The sequence below is a fragment of the Stenella coeruleoalba genome, assembly GCF_951394435.1.
Source record: "Stenella coeruleoalba genome assembly, chromosome: 1".
In the NCBI taxonomy this organism is placed as follows: domain Eukaryota; kingdom Metazoa; phylum Chordata; class Mammalia; order Artiodactyla; family Delphinidae; genus Stenella; species Stenella coeruleoalba.
Window position 1 is genome coordinate 76,044,778 of NC_137169.1, and position 17,154 is coordinate 76,061,931.

At 39.4% G+C, this 17,154-nt stretch overlaps 2 protein-coding genes across 3 annotated transcripts in view; one reads left to right on the plus strand and one right to left on the minus strand.

Moving 5' to 3' along the window:
• Positions 1-12,239, minus strand: part of SELENOF (selenoprotein F) — a 38,165-nt gene extending 25,926 nt beyond the window's left edge. Inside the window, exons 1-2 of one of the 2 annotated variants that reach the window (XM_079909111.1) lie at positions 11,938-12,239; positions 2,862-3,029 (exon numbers count right to left, since the gene is read on the minus strand). In XM_079909111.1, coding sequence (XP_079765237.1) covers positions 2,862-3,029; positions 11,938-12,021 — 252 coding nt within the window. In that variant the 5' untranslated portion in view covers positions 12,022-12,239. The remainder of the gene's footprint in view (positions 1-2,861; positions 3,030-11,937) is intronic. The other variant, XM_079909110.1, reaches the window with a different exon arrangement.
• A 596-nt stretch (positions 12,240-12,835) lies between these two features.
• HS2ST1 (heparan sulfate 2-O-sulfotransferase 1) overlaps positions 12,836-17,154 on the plus strand; it is a 187,716-nt gene continuing 183,397 nt past the window's right edge. The window contains exon 1 of the mRNA XM_079908987.1: positions 12,836-13,096. Within this exon, the coding sequence (XP_079765113.1) occupies positions 12,973-13,096 (124 nt within the window). The 5' untranslated portion in view covers positions 12,836-12,972. The remainder of the gene's footprint in view (positions 13,097-17,154) is intronic.

A 17,154-nucleotide genomic window follows, 5' to 3' on the forward strand; every position in this document is an offset into this window, starting at 1 on the left:
AATGAGTAAACATTCGAAAAATGATTAGCCTCATCCCTGGACAGACCTATAAAGTATGCAACTAAGCAAGAACTAAAATGAGTATTCAGGTAACATTTCTTTATTATAAATTGCCAAAACATTCCTGCATATAAACTACAATTTTTCTCTTCTAAAGAATTTATATTCCCAATGACTTACACACACACATGGCCATGTTTAAGTATTTTTAATATTTTTGATGTAAGGCACTAGTCTACATACTGCATATTTTTACTTTTATTAAAGTAGGACTAAATTAAACTATAATTTCAAAATTAAGCCTTAAGCCAGAGTTGAATGAGACAGAAAAACTATTATATATATTGTTACCTATAATTATGTACCAATAATCCAGAGAGCAATACTGTACAGATTAAATCAAGTACCACTTCTATACGTGAATGCATTTTGCATCTAAATGGAGGCTTGCCTGACATGCCTTACTTTTCTATTTCCAGTACTATTTTAAGTGTTCTAGTTCCACTAGGCTTATTTAAAAAAAAAAACATTCATTTATTTTGTACAACACTGTGCTAGCAAATGCTTAATGAGAAGTACATCTTAACAGATTATGGGCAAGGACTTAAGAAAAAAACAATGGGTACAGTATAAAAGGTACATTAGGATACAGGCTCACTTGCACTGAGATATAATAATTATTTCAGTTTGTAATTAGTTAGGCATATATTAAATGATGGACTACTTGCCTACTATTATTGCTGAAGAAGCAATACATAGCTCAGTTAATAATGAAAACTGAACAGGAATATAATGAATTTGCGAAGTGTGTGACTGAAGTTTGGTTCCACTAAAGTTATACCACAGGGACTTCCCTGGCGGTCCAGTGGTTAAGACTCCGTGCTTCCACTGCAGAGGGCTCGGGTTCCATCCCTGGTTGGGGAACTAAGATCCCTCATGCTACACGGCATGGCAAAAAAACAAAAAAATTATACCATAAAACTGGTAATATTATAAAGAATTACTAAAGGGGCAATTAGTAAAAGCTTTTATATGCACTTGGTTTACAGTTTAGGCACATCTGGTATCAGTCAAAGGGCAGACTTTCTCAACTTACCCTTAATTACAAAGCGGGTGTGTGATAATTTATTATAAAACACCCTTTGTTATTCAATCCTGTAAGTTTGGTGTCTCACAAATAATCATTGTTAGTTGAGTAGTCGTACAGACCATAGAATAATAGCTTAAAGATGAGAGGATGAATCACACTTCAGCAATTTGTCCCATGTGAATATGTCATTGATAAAACAAAACAAGAAACAAGAGGGAAGGGTCCTACTAAACTAGTTAGGTCTAGGTCTTAAATCTATTTATTTAAAATCAAGTTTTAAAAACTTGTTTAGATTTTATTTACTTGCAATAAAGACTAACTTATATGTATGGAAATTTTCTAAACATTAAAATATATCATTGGTATATGTGAACCAAGAAAATGAAAAACATGGAAGACTTGGAAGCCATTTGTGGGACACAGAAATTTCAGGTTTACAACTGAGAAATCAAGTGTAAATTCTGGTTGAACACTAACATGGTGAGAGCTTGTCAGCTTGTTTTTCTTACAGAACTAGAAAACTGTACTCAGTGTTAGAAGTAAACCTTTACTACCTAATAATGAGAAGATACAATTACTGTTTGAAAGCTTTACAAACCATAATGCCTCAAACAGGATTCAGTAAGTACAACTGAAAGAGAATATTAAAAGGAAACAAAGCAGAGAGATGCTAATATTTTTTTTCTCAAACACAAGGACCTCATTAATTCAGCTTTATTTGGATGATATAAATGACCTTTTCAGTCTACTTTATAAATTAAAGAAGTCTAAGGGTTTAATGAAAAGATTTAAAAATTGAGCAAGTTTACTATTATTCTGAACAGTGGGTAAAACAGTAGCAGATTTTATTGGACTGTTAGAACTACCTATTCCTGGCTGTGCTCAGGTGTTAAAGGTGAGATTAGGTATCAGGAAACATTAGTTATAGATGTGCAAATTGTTAACAGACCATATTCTTTGTTAACCAGATTAAAAGTTATAATTTAAGGCTTCCCTGGTGGCGCAGTGGTTGGGAATCCGCCTGCCAACACAGGGGACACAGGTTCGAGCCCTGGTCCGGGAGGATCCCACATGCCGCAGAGCAACTAAGCCCGTGCACCACTGATACTGAGCCTGCACTCTAGAGCCTGTGGGCCACAACTACTGAGCCCGCGTGCCACAACTGCTGAAGCCCGTGCGCCTAGAACCTGTGCTCTGCAGTGGGAGAGGTCACCGCAATGGGAGGCCTGCGCACCGCGGTGAGGAGTGGCCCCCACTCGCCACAATTGGAGGGCCCGCGTGTAGTAGCAAAGACCCAACGCAGCCAAAAATAAATATATTAAATAAATAAATTTATTAAGAAAAAGGAAGTTATAATTTATTGTTGACAATTATGTGCCAGAGAATAAGTGCTTTATTTTCATCTCAAATTTCACTATAAGACTGGGTTCTTATTACAAATGAATAAAAGCATCTAATTAATTATTCTTTGGCTTTATGCGGCCGGAAGTTAGGAAGACTGGATAGATTTACAATCTAGGCATGCTATAGTAATTCTGCTTCCCTTCTGTTGGACAACCATGGTAGGATGGTATTATCAATCTGTAACCATACTTTTCCTCCCTATTTGCTTTGATTGATCTAATGGGTCTGCAAGAAATCAGCTGAGTTTCTAAAACTACAAAATGTAAAAGTTAAAGACTTCTTTATATTTAAGTTGATTAAGCAAGTTAACATTTTACCTTATCTAAACTAAACCATATAATGGAAGAGAGATACTATAAAACAATACCTTTTTGGTTTCAAATTGTGCTTCTTCCTGACAGCATCCTCTACAGTCAGGATCCAGTTGAAGAAGGTTGAACTGTCCAAGCAGATCACAGGAGCTGCAGAGCAAGTTGCTGGAGAAGCCTAACTCTCTGCAAGACTCTGATGAAAACTCTGCCCCAAACGCAGAGACCTGAAAACAAAAAATGAGGGAAAAAACTCCCTTAACTTCATGTTTACATCACAAAGCTTCCAAAAAAGGAGAAACTAGGATTGTCAAAATCTAATACATTAAAGACAGTTAGTGAAATGCATCATTTGGAGACAAATTCTTAATTATTTTTATACTTTATAACTTTATATGAGGCTTTGGTTCTTCCCACATCCCCAACAAATTTTTTTCTTAAAAATTTGTCATATTACAGCTTGGCTAAAACACGGATTAACAAAAAAGATCATATATTATTTCTTTATGATATATATATTACGTATCTTTTGAAGAAAAATGAATTTCCATTTTAAGAACTTAGCATCTGTTCATATGATGTATGGAGTAACATTAACTTCTAGGTCCCTACTACACCCTACAAACTTATCTTCATTCACATCTAGCAGGGGAAGAGTACAGAAAGGGATGAAGTTGGGGAGAGCGGGAGCACATCAAAAATAAAACTTCGGGGTTTAGGTGCCAGTTCCACCACTTACAAGATGTGTGACTCTGGGCAAGATGACCTCCCTGAGTTTTAATTTCCTCACTGATAAAGCAAGAAGCATCCCACATAAAATAGAGTTCAGTAAAGATTAAATGAAATGACTTATGTAAAGTAACCAAACAGAATGACTCGCAAAAGCAGGCTTCCAAAACTATTCTCTTCCTTTATCCATTCTCCTCTCATGTCTCAGTGAGTGTGGTATACCTACATCTGTCTAAGGTCAATACCTGTACCTCTGCTTTAATTTCTGTCTTCTGCCATCTCCACAGGGATTTACTTTCATTGATAACTCATACCTTCAGTGTACCCAAGACCCATAGTTCTAACTGCTCTCCCCACATTCTGTTATTTCTGAATTGTTACTACAGTCTGGTTTCTGATCCCACCACACCACTCAGCTAAACATGCCAAAAATCACTAAATGCAATGGCATTCAAAACTTTTCTGCTCCAGCTGCTTCTTCCATGGCTTTCCCTCTCCTTCTTCTGCTATTTATCTCTTAAATGATGTTGTTTCCCATTTCTATTCTTGGCTCTCTCTTTGCTTTGCATACTTTCTATAGAGAATTGCATCTTTTCCATGGCTTCAAATACTCAGTTATTGAAAACTCCCAAGTCTTTTTAAGTGTCAAGTTTCCAAAGCCAACAGCCTACCTGAGATCTCATTTAGATGTTGCACAGGCACTGCAAATTCAAATTCTCCAACAGTGAAACATCTTTTCTCCTTAAATCTATTCCTTCCCATGTATTCAGTATCTTGGCAAAATGACACCATTTTCCCTGACCACCTAGTTGCCCCGGTCAGTTCATCCTAGACTCCACATTCTTCACCATTCTTACAATCAGTCAATTAACCTGTTTGTTAAAAAAACAAGTTTTGACAATTCTGTCTCTTAAAGAGCTCTCAAATCTTTTCCTGCCTCAGTGGATTAAATGGTCAGCTACTCCTATCTCTCATTACGTCTCCAATTCCATTCTACTTTTCAGCTATAATGAATTCCTATAGTACCTGAGAATATAAAACCCCTACTCAAATGGACATTTGCTCATACTTTTCTACTCTAAGGCTCTTTTACACTTTTCCACCTTGTTAAATTCTACTTATTTCTAAGAACCCGATTGGTATATCAGTCTTCTTAGGAAGCCTTCTCTGAAAAAAATCAGATCCCAGTATTTAGCCATTGTTTTTTCTGAGAATGAAATTTATGCACAGCTGTAAAATAGCACCACTCATGACACTGTACTATGTAAATCTAGGATTGTCTGATTTCCCGGTAATATTGTGAACTCTTTCAAGGGCAAGCATTAAGTTATTTCTCTGTATTTCCAGCACTTGTGCTAATTTTCCTGTGTGTTAAGCAAATGAATTGGTCAAAACCACAGCCTCAAGTAGGGGGAATTTCAGATTGTTTGACTGTGACTGGTTGATCTTCTAGACCAAGGGCCTGCAAATTTTATGTAAAGGGCCCCGTAGTAATTATGTCAGTCTTGGGTGGCTATATAGTTTCTGTTGGAACTACTCAACTCAGCTACTGCAGCACAGAAGCAGTCACAGACAATAATAAATGAATGGGTGTCTGTGTTCCAGTAACACTTTATTTACAAAAACAAGGCTTGCTGGATTTGGCCCACCAGCTGACTAATCATGCAGATTAAAACCCAAAGGCATATCCCAATGTGAAAAACTTTAAGTACTGCTGGCATACTCTTCCAAAATGCTGATCCTCCCATTGACCTAACAGTAAGTCAACATCCTAATTTGATACCATATACATACATCTTTTACCTTATCTCAGTAAAAATGTGGACTGTATATCATAATATATCAAAATAGATCAACTATCCCAGTCTAGAGGGAGGGACTTAAGACTCTTGCTACTATACTAGCACTTTGAGTAATTTATTTACTAGTAAAGTGATCTGCTTGATCAATTTCACAGGTTAATTTCTATTTTTTCCAAAGACCGCCACACCAATATATACACATCATCCCACGTGTGACTGGCAGTCCTCCACTGAGGAGTGGGAGTCTATGTTCCCTCCCCTTCAACCTGGGCAGGGGCTTGTGACTGTTCTGACCAACAGAGTGTAAAGGAAGGGATACTACATGATTTCTGAGGGTAGGTCATAAAAAAGGAAACAATTTCTGCTTGGCTAGTGCTTGCAGGTGCTGTTATCTGTTTCTCTATAATACTCGACTTTGGAATTTAGCCACCATGCTGTAAGGTAGCCTAAACTACAGAGAGAATGTAGAGAGGCCCATGTAGAGAGCACCTGAGGCCTCCAGCTGACAACCAGCATCAACTACTAGACATGTGAGTAAAAAGCCTTCACATTTTAGTCTTTCAGTCTCAGGCGGAGGTCTGAGACACCATGGAACACACAGCCATCCTGCTGTGCCCTGTCTGAATTGCTGACCCATAGAAATTTGAAAGCAAAATAAACAATGGTTTTACACCACTAAATTTTAGGGTGATTTGTTTTGTAGCCATGGTAACTAAAACAGGCAATAAAAATGAAATAACTTTGAAACTGTGAACTGCTTAACAAACATAAGAAATTGTTACCAAAGCATGTTTTACAAATCAAGAATCTCAAATGAATAATCATGGGATCATAATACTTGGTTTTATTCTGGCATTTACTGAGCACCTAGTGACAGGTAGCATGAACATGCAAAACATGTATTTGAGTCTGATGACATCTTGATTCAAATATCAGCACAGAGCAACCTTACTTCTTAATTTCTGAATAGGAATAATGACCACTTCACAAAGTTTTGGGGATTAAAGGAGAAAAAGTACAGAAAGCATCTTGTATCCTGCCCAGTACACAGTGAGTACTTAATAAATTTTAGAATTATTCCCACCTTCCACTGTGAAAGCACACTTAAAAACTACAAAACACTACTTATTTTTAAGTCATTATATTAGACATGGGATAGAGATAAGCGTAGGGGAGATATAATGTATCTTTTAAATTTTTTTAAATAAATTTATTATTTATGTTTTTTTAATTTTTGGCTGTGTTGGGTCTTCGTTGCTGTGCACCGGCTTTCTCTAGCTGCAGTGAGCGGGGGCTACTCTTTGTTGCGGTGCACAGGCTTCTCATTGTTGTGGCTTCTCTTGTTGCGGAGTACAGGCTCTAGGCATGCAGGCTTCAGTAGTTGTGGCTCACGGGCTCTAGAGCGCAGGCTCAGTAGTTGTGGAGCACGGGCTTAGTTGCTCCGCGGCATGTGGGATCTTCCCAGACCAGGGATCGAACCCGTGTCCCCTGCATTGGCAGGCGGATTCTTATCCACTGCGCCACCAGGAAAGCCCTAGAATGCATCTTGAGTTCCATGAGTGAACTACATTTTTCTCTTATATCATTGGTTTTGCAGACTTAAGGCGTTGAATCTAAGAACATCAGAACATATTTTTAAGCACTTCATAGGTAAGTACCAAATTCTAAATAATATAGAAGAGTTCAAAATTATAAATTATGCCCACCCACCTTTTTACTATCAGAAAGTAATGAACAGCATTTAAATGCGCACAGTAAGGCCAAATATTAAATTTTATTGTTGTTTTATTATTATTTTTGGCCACACCATGTGGCTTGTGGGATCTTAGTTCCCCGACCAGTGACTGCACCTGCGCCCTCAGCAGTGAAAGCTTGGAGTCCTAACCACTAGACCGCCAGGAAATTCTCCTAAATTTTAAAATAATTAGCCACCCTTCTAAGAAAGACATAGATTTTAAGGGCTGGGTGAGATAACCCTGATTGGGATAACCACTTAACAGTTTATGACTTCTCCAATTCAAAGTAGGATTGACAGGCTAAGAGAGTCCTTTGCATTAGTCACTGATTTATTTTTCTGATATTACTGAGTTCTTTATAAACATAAGGGTTGTTGGCTGGGAAGCTGTAATAACTATTATGTAACATCACCTTTTCAGGCAAAAGCCTGGTATAGCTATACATTTTATTACACTTATACATTCACATGATTATCTGTCTCTTAACCAGTCTTTACTCAGAAAACTCATAGGTTTCTCATGTAATAATTCTGAACGGATTTCAAATCTGAGACAAAATACATGGGTTTATAGACGAACCCCATGAAAACAATACCAGAAACATAGCCTTTATGGCAAGCCCTTACAAAGCACCAGATACTTTGCTAAACACTTTACATCATTATTCTATTTAATCTTATCCCCCTATGAAAGGAGTATTATCCTCATTTTATAGAGAAGGAAACAGAGGCTTAGGACAGTTGAGGTAATCTATCTTAAGACAATACAACGAACATTAGATGGCAGCATCAAGATTCTAATCCTGTCCTGCCCTCAAAACCCTTAACCACAGTTATTAACTACCACCTTTCACAGAATCCATGATACACTATTATTGTATGTACCACTAAAAATAACAAAAATGCTGACACTTGTGCCACCCATTGAAATAAGACCAATCCAGATGTTAACTTGTGAAGAAAAGGGGGTAGGCGTAGGGGATGGGGTGTGGTGTCTCAGAATCAATAACACATAAAATCATTTTATACTGCTTCCAGTACAGTGCCTTTCTTTTTAAATTAATTAATTTGTTTATTTTTGGTTGCATTGGGTCTTTGTTGCTACACGCGGGCTTTCTCTAGTTGTGGTGAGTGGGGGCTACTCTTCATCACAGTGCATAGGATTCTCATTGCGGTGGACTCTCTTGTGGTGGAGCATGGGCTCTAGGCCCATGGGCTTCAGTAGTTGTGGCTCGCGGGCTCTAGAGTGCAGGCTCAGCAGTTGTGGCGCACGGGCTTAGTTGCTCCGTGGTATGTAGGATCTTCCCGGACCAGGGATTGAACCTGTGTCCCCTGCACTGGCAGGTGGATTCTTAACCACTGGGCCACCAGGGAAATCCCTACAGTGTCTTTCTGAAAGAAGTAATATGTATGAGCTAAATGAAGAATTGAGTATCACTTAGTTCTGGGACACTCTAGAAGACAGCTCCCTTAGGCCATACAAAAATATTTTTTTCTAATGCTTAAGCATACTCAGAATGTATTTTTAATTAAATCATTTTATATCCTCCCCGTTGTCACCTCATTGGAATATTGATAACTATGTGTTGCTACTAACTTTTAATTAGAGCTATTCAGAGGCACAGACAGTAATAAAAGCTCAACCTGTCTAGTCTGAGGACTCAGAGGTGTGAATTAACAAAGTAGGAGCTAAGTCTTCTGCCAATACCAGTAGCTCAACCTCAGGGCACCAAGAAAGTCTTCCTTCATTCCCTTTTTATTCATTTGTCAGGTTCCAAAGCTTTGGCTTATTTTTATTACTGCCAGCTACTTATTCCACCTGGCCTTTCTTCCCCCTCAGGCTAACTGTGAAATGCAGTTTTTCTAATTTCTTAAGAGTTCTTCCAGCAGTCCTCTCTACTTCTCTTTTCACTTTCAAGATTTTATTGCCTTCTTTTCTTAAAAACACTAGTCATTACAGAAGAAAGAGACAGGAGTAAGCTTTAGAGAAGTTAAAACAGTTCAACAAAAAGGTGAATTGCTCAGACCACCCTTTCTAAATATTTTCAGAGTCATTATGTATTTGTTGGAGTGGGTGGGGTTCATCACTGTTCTACATAACCTACTACAGATATCTTAATGACTTTGATAGCAAGGAACAAACACTAATGAACTAGAAGGCCTTTCAAACCTCTGAGGGATTTAAATGTACACGTGAGGCAAAATAAAACAATATATAAAAGAAAAGTGGCCCCTGTATTCTCTTTGGCTACACTCTGCATGGGAATGGAGGGATACAAACCACACACAGAGCTTTGGTGCAGTTGTGAATCTGTAATACAGCATTATGTATGACGACAGAACATGTAAGGGAGAGGGTATATAAGACTGCAAATCTGGAAATGGGATGTAAGTTAAGTCTTGCATTTTATCTAAACACCTTACTTTAGGTCTGGTGAGAGAACATGGTATGTGAGAGGTACTAAAATGACCCCCAATTTTCCACCTCTACCATTTTGCTCTCCCAGTAGAGGTAAATGCTGGGAATTAAGCCTGGAGAGACAAACAAGTATTAGGTCAAAGAGGTCCTGTTAAGGCACACTGAAGATAGACTTCAACTTAAAAGCAACTGAGAGCCATTGAGGAGTTTTAACAATGACCGACCTAAGTTTGAGAAAGATGACTTGGATGCACTGCAGAGACTGAATTAGGAAACGGGGGAAAATGAGATCAGGAGACCAGTTACAGAAGCTGTTGTGCCAATCCCAGGCAAAGATGGGGCCTGAATTTAGGTACTACCTGTAGAGGTAAAATTAAATGAACTGGCTTGGAGATTTTTAAGGGTTTAATGACTAACTGGGGTCAGAGAGTGAAAGGAAAAGAATTTAAAATGAATAATTTCCAGCTTGGGCAATTGGGAAGCTGGCAAAAACAACAGCTTAGATTCTGATAATTAAAGGGCGAACTAGGAGGCTGTTATTTCTAAGGAGAGAGAGGTTGATGGCCTAAATAAGGGATTAATAATAAGCGGATGAATCTGAGAGATATTTAGGAAGTAAAATCAACAAGACTTGGTAATTACCTGGATATGAGGTATGTAAGAAAAGGCAGGAGTTGAAGATGAGACCCAAGTTTCTGGCTTGAATTCTGTGGATGGTCACTTTGGTAGACTGTTTAATGGGCATAATAAATTCCTCCTACCTTGGTATGTACACTTCTTTGCAATGTGACTATGTCACTCTTCTCACGCTGAGATGGAGTCCATATCCCCACCCCTGAAATCCAGGCTGGTCTTGTGACTTGCTTTGACAAACACTGCGATGTGAAAGTGACGTATGTGATTTCTGAGGCTAGGCTTTAGGAGGCATTGCAGCTTTTGCTCTGTAGGAGTGCTGCCCTGAGACTGCCACAAAAAGAAGTTGGTCTGGCCTACTGGAGAATGAGATGTCACATGGATGGGAACCTAGCTGACAGACAGCACCACTAAGAATGAAGCCATCCTGTACCCTTCAGTTCAGCTGACCTACTGGCTCAGCACAGCTGCGTAAATGAGGCGAGAGGAAATCAACAGAGGAACTGCTCAGCAGACACACAGAATTACAAGAAATCGTTATTTTAAGCTTCGGGGGTGGTTACACAGCCACAGATAATGAAACAGTTAAAGAGAGTGAAATCAGGAGAAGGCAACTTGAAATGTTATTCTTTTTTGTCTTTTCAAGGTGGTGAACTCAAATTACCTAAGACTGACAATAAATTCTTGAGTACGAAGTTTAGAAAGGGGTCTTCCAGTAATTTCTAAGGCACCAAATGACTGAATAATGGAGTACTGTAAAGCTAATTAGAGAAGTAAAGAATCCACCTTTTAGGCAAGGTTACAAAAGGACAGGCAGGATCTTTAAACTCCTTGATGAAAGAAAAGCCCAGGTGTTTGTAGGGGCCTTCGGTATAGATCCTCACTCCTCCAAACCTTGGATAAATTAATTAAACCAGGTCTCTAGGAGAATACTTCTCAGCAGGCTCAATACAGAGAACTCCTGAAAAATTAGGCTGATAAAAGACACTTATAAAAACTCCAACCATAGTGTATATTAAACAGTTTTATTATTCACATAAACATGGACTAAAAACTTCTAAGGAGAAATTAACAAACAGTAAGTTGTTTGTGAGTGAATAGGAAAATAAGTAGAATTTAGCCTTTCCCCATTGAAAGATAAAGAACGCATCTGTTCTGTTAATGGATAAAAACGAAATAAAAAAAACCTGGTTAAACACCGTCCGATTTTAAACGAGATGAAAGCTATCATTTTAGAAAATCAATGTCAAAAATAAATTATGCTTTAGTATGGAATAGCTTCTTTTATTGCAACAATGTTGTTTAAAATCACAAATGGCACTGAAGTGTACCCAGCAGCATATGAATTCCACAGAACAGAGGTTAAAGGCTGTCTAAAAGTGACGTACAGAGACCACAAACAACTGACAGAAAGAAGTAAAAAGGAAGTGTACCCTGGACCAAAGACCTCAGGGCTTTAAGATTTGGGAGCCTTGCCATAAGGAACGATAGTTCCTTGCATTTCTGCCAATTTAAAAACAATCTTCATTCTTGTGCAAAACTTAGTGCCTTTTTTTCCGTTCACGGTGTGTCTTACAAATTGTACTCAAGATAGTCTAAAGTCAGGAGAAAAAACCGCTAGAAACCCGGAACGGGGAAAGATAAGTATCAAACGAGGTATTAAGCCACGTCGCACTCTGGCCGCAGCAGTCGCTGAGGAAGCCCTATCCTCCCACCCTTTTCAACTGTGGCTCCCAAACGGGACCGAATGTTCAGTTTTCCTCGGCGCAATCCCTCCCACTCGCCCTGGGGCTGCAGCGGACGTGACCTCCACTCACCGTTTGAAGCACAGTCGCCAGCAGCAGCCGCAGCCCAAAAGCCGGCAAAAGGCACCCATCCAGCCCGGCCGCCATAGGTGCCATCTTCCGTAGGTCTCCGGCTGCCCCGAGGACCCCTCTGCTCGGGGCGTCTACTCCAGAGCCTAATCCAAAACAGGCTGCTAAAGGCGGTTAACATCAAGTCTCTTATTCTGCAGGGACGGGTGTTAACTAAGGGCATATAAAAGCTTAAAGATGAATAAATACCTTTACATTTGATGTAAATATGAAGTCGCTGGGTCCTTTCGATAAACCATATCAGGCATTTTCCTAGACTCCCCAAATCTGTGCTTCTCCGGGCTCTTTCCTTTCATTCACGACATTTCCTCAAGCAGCCAAGAAGCCCCGCCTTCGCCAGTTTCGGCCTGCCTCCTTCTCCAAGTTTACCCAATCGAATGCCGCTTTGGTTGACACCTTAGGCAAAGGAAACCAACCATGACACGGGCCAAGAGCTAAGCCTTGGGGTTCTTCGGTCCAATAAGCACAAGTGAACGGGAGCAGTGGGCGGAGCCTCTGGTTGCTGAGCAGCGTACGTGGATGCGTGCGCGTGGTGGCCGAGGGGGATGGGAAGGGGGCGGGGTCGAGGGCGGCGCAGCCGCAGCCGCAACGTAGGAGCGCGCGGCTGCGAGCAAAGGAGGGAGGGAAGGAAGGAAGAGAGGGAGGCAGGCAGGCAGGCGCGGGGCTCGGGGACTGAGGCGGTAGAGGGAAGCGAGAGCCCGGCAGCCGCTTCGCGCTGTGTTTGCTGCGCGGGCTTTTGGAGGGGCGGCCGTGGAGTCGGCCGAGGAGAAGCGGACACCGGCGGCGTTGGTGTTGGCGCCTGGGGGCGGGGGACTGGGGAGGCGAGAAGGGGGGGGGGGGTCGCTGCGGTGCTTCTCTCGCTGTCGCGCTCTCCTTGCCTTTCTCCCGGCTTGGTGGGCTCCTCCCGGCGTCTCCTTTGCCTCCGGGGCCCCGATCCCCGCCCCCCGCGGTATGTCTTGATCCCGAGCAGCGGGTTTCATGGGGCTCCTCAGGATTATGATGCCGCCCAAGTTGCAGCTGCTGGCGGTGGTGGCCTTCGCAGTGGCAATGCTCTTCTTGGAGAACCAGATCCAGAAACTGGAGGAGTCCCGGTCGAAGCTAGGTGAGGAGCCGTGCCACTCTGGGCTGAGTGGTGTGTGGAAGCGGCCGGGCCAGGGAGGCAGTGCTACCCGAGCAAGTGGGCGTTTGTCTAACCTGAGATCTGGCTCCTCGGCAGGAGGCTGAAAGAGGTTGCAAAGAGAGATGGGACTAGGGGCATCGAGAACACAAGCTCCAAGAATGGTGTGAATTAAGCTTGGGGTGGTATGCTGGGCTCGCGAGGTCACGGGGCAGAGGTTGCAAGGTTGGGCTTCCCGGAGCCAAAGGGTTACCCTGAAGTAGGCATTCCATGGGGATCAAGAGCAAGATAAGAGCGAACTCATTGGGGAGCGGGTACTGACTGTTGGAGGAGACAGAAACGCTCAGGCTTACGTGTTCTCTTAGAAGTCGTACAGAAAGCCTCGGCAGTGTCAGGCGAGGGGTATTCTAATTTGAGATGTGGGCACCTGGTTACGGAATCTTTTGGGGATGGGGAGGTTCGCGAAGGGATAGACGCGCAGAAATGGAGGGAGATGCTGGAATGACGGTGAGTAAAAGAAATACACTGTAGTGAGTTGCACTCTTGTGCTGGGGGCAGCAAGGGACCGCACAACTGACGAGAGAAATAGGCTGTCCCCAGGTAGGACAGGAAAGCAACTATAAAGCTTCCGTGAGGTACTGAAACGAGGCATCCAAGCATTTAAATTCTTTTTTAGCGGCGCTAAACTGCCATATTTTGAGCTTAAGAATAGGGATGTGTGTGTACGTTACTTCGCGGCGATGTTGGTGTAGTGAATTTAGGAGGAAAGGTTGAAGGGGAATTGCTTTAGTGAGATTTAAGTTTATGAAAGGAAGAGTGCAAAAAGTTTACCATAGGTTAAGTACCTTAAAGAGTTAACAGTGCTTACTTTAATTACGGAAGAGGTCTGAAGTACAAAAAGTTGGAGTGTGATGTTGTGAAAGACCCGAAGAATGCACAGATAATAGGTACTTTCAGATTAGTAGGGAACTTCGGCGTTTGGGAAGAGCTCGGGGTGGGGAGGGAATATTAAAAGAATGTCAGCAGTACATTTTGATTTAAAAACGTACATGGCACTGAAAAATCAGCTCAGGAGGCTGTAATTTGAATGTGGAAAAGTAATGTGAAGTATTTTTATGCGTACACTTTCACCTCAAAATCATTTAAAATACTTTTCAAAATGCAAATAATAAAATACCAGCAGCACTGTAATTTAGACTAAGAAGTAAGAGATGCTGCTGTGGGTGATGATTAATATTTAGGAAAAATGTATCAGAAAATAATTGAAATATTACAAACAGTAGCTGACTATTTGCAGTTTTGATAGACTTTGCGAAAAGCCTTGGAGACATTTTAAAGAGCAGTGTATCAAAGAGCATCAAATAAATCTAGCTGAAGTGCAAATAAATTTGAGGAGGAGCTAGGAATAATTCCACTCCTCAACTCTAGGGTAGAACTTGCCCTGTACAGTTTCGAACAGATATCAAATTTATTTACTATGATTTTATTAATATGAGTCTTGTATGATGGAAAAATATTCACTTTAAATATTGAAGGTTGGCCAATATACTCTTTGTGTTTGTATCTATTTAGCAGCTTTGAGCGTCATATTGTGGCCTGATTAATGATCCAGCTTTACAGAGAAAAAAATGACTCCTCTTAAAGTTGAAAGTTATATTAAATTAAAATTTGTATTAATTCTTCGTTGTGTTGCTCTTTGAATTTCTTAGACACATTACAATAGGTTGGGATAATTCAAATTTTAATTTTCCTTTGTTGCCTAACATTTTTTTTCCATAATGCTTGAAAGTGTTTTCTGTAGGCACAACCTTAATGATTTTAGAAAGAGTTATCTGAGGATGTAGAAAGCCACAGGTAGTAGTGTTTTTTCATGATTTTTTACAGGAAAGGAACCTTTATATTCCATTAGAAATAGTAAATATGGATTAAACTAAATAATTCTCGAAAAGGAGCCTCAGATACAAAACACTAGAAGGAGCTAATAATGGAGATTCAAAATTATGGCAAATAAAATATATAACTTCGTATCAGCAGTCTTGATTAAAAAAAAAGTCTTATGAAACAGGCAATACTAAAACAGATGTTGTCAGTTAGTAATCTTCCTTAGGAAAGGAACACAGAAGGAGGCATATTTTGACAATCAGACTCTGTACTAGACACTTTCATATTTGATATTCTTATTTAATCTTCCAAGAACACCATAGAAAGCCATTTTTACAGATGCGGGAACAGGTTCAAAGGTTATATAACTTGACCACATAGCTAGTAAGTGGCAGAGCCAGGACTGGAACCCAGGTATGTCTGATTCCACATCAAGTTCCTCTTTAATTATACCAGGCTGCTTGGGACTTTATATTGACATTACACTAAGATGTAGCAGTTTGAATAGAATTTTTAAACTGTAATACCAACGTTTAATTGCATTTATTTCTAAGAATGAATGTCATTCTTAGAAAATTCAATTTCTGACACAAAGGAATTAGTTTAGTGTAATGTATGTTGCTTGTTTATACCCGTGTAACGAACATAATTATATTACCCAATGAAAGGACTGAAATAGCTTATTTCTGCTACAGGGGACAAAAAAACTCTGTGGTGGTTTTCTGTAAGTGGTAAAATCACAACATTAAAAGCATTTTTGTTTTGGCACCAGAAAAACTTAAACACACATTTATCACTTTTCAGAAACTTTTGTGGTGTCATCTGTCACAGAATTTTGACTTATAGTGTAGTCAAATTTATTAAACTTTGCATTTATGGCTTAAAGAAAAAGAAAAAGTTAAACATTTTGCTCTTAAAAGTTTTCATTGTTTATCTTTTCTGTTATAGAAGATTCCAAAGGATTGCATTTTCTGATAATGCTTTGTATGCACCTTGGTTTCAGAATATTTTGATAGTGAGATCTCTAATAGAGCGATAGTTGTATTCAAAACTTAGGTGTATTCATTGACCACTTGGGACATTAAGTATATAAACAGGAATTCCTAAAAACCAATGTCACATAATAGAGTTTTCTTTTATCTTTTTTTTTCATCGAATATTGGATGGCAGTATACACGTTACTTTGCATCTTGCTTTTTTCATTTAATATCATAGAATATCTTTCCAGGTCAATAAATATAAATTTGACTTACTCATTCTAATAGCTGTATAATATTCCATAGTATGCACGAATCATAAATTCTCCAGCCATTATGCCAATAATGAACATTCAGTTTATCTCTCCCCCCACCACTTAAAAAAATTTTTTTTTACCATTTTCTTTCTTGGTATTATAAACAATGTTACAAGAAACATCCTTACATAAGTTTATTTAACTCCTTATTTGTTGGTACTGTTTTCAGTAGGATAAATTCTCCTGTTAAGGGATTACTGGGACAAAAGATGTATGTATTTTATAATTTAACAGATCTTAAAATCTGTTACTTTCCAAAAAATTTATTTCCCAAGGGTTACAATAATCTGCACTGTCAACACATAACAAGCCCTGGATGGGATGCTGTCAGCTTTAAATTTTTGCCACTCTGAAGCTGTGAAATGGTATGTTGTTGCATTGGTTTACATTTCCTCAACTTCTAATTAGGTTGAACATTTACTTGTTCATTTTCATTTGTGTGTTGGGTAGTAGTTTCTTACCGATTTTTAGGGTTTTAAAAATATATTAGAAGTATTAATCTTTTATCTGTTTTATGTCTTGTGTCTGTTTTTCTCCAGGTCTGTCGTTTGTCCCTTGATTTTATGGTATATTTTGCTTATACAGAAGTTAAAAAATTTATGCAGTCAAATCTATGAATTTAGGCAAGTAGGTGCCTTACATTGCTTGAGAAGACTTCCCCCAACCAAGATTATGTTCATTCTCTATTTTTTGTTAGTATTTTATAACTTTTATTTTTTATATTTAGCTCTTTAAAGCAGTCATATGTTTATTGTAATTTCTCTCAGTGAATGGCCACTTATGGCAAATATTATATTAATAATTTATCTTTTTTCCCCACTGTATGTTACAGTTCTTCTTTTAGTCGTATATTACGTTTTCATATGTT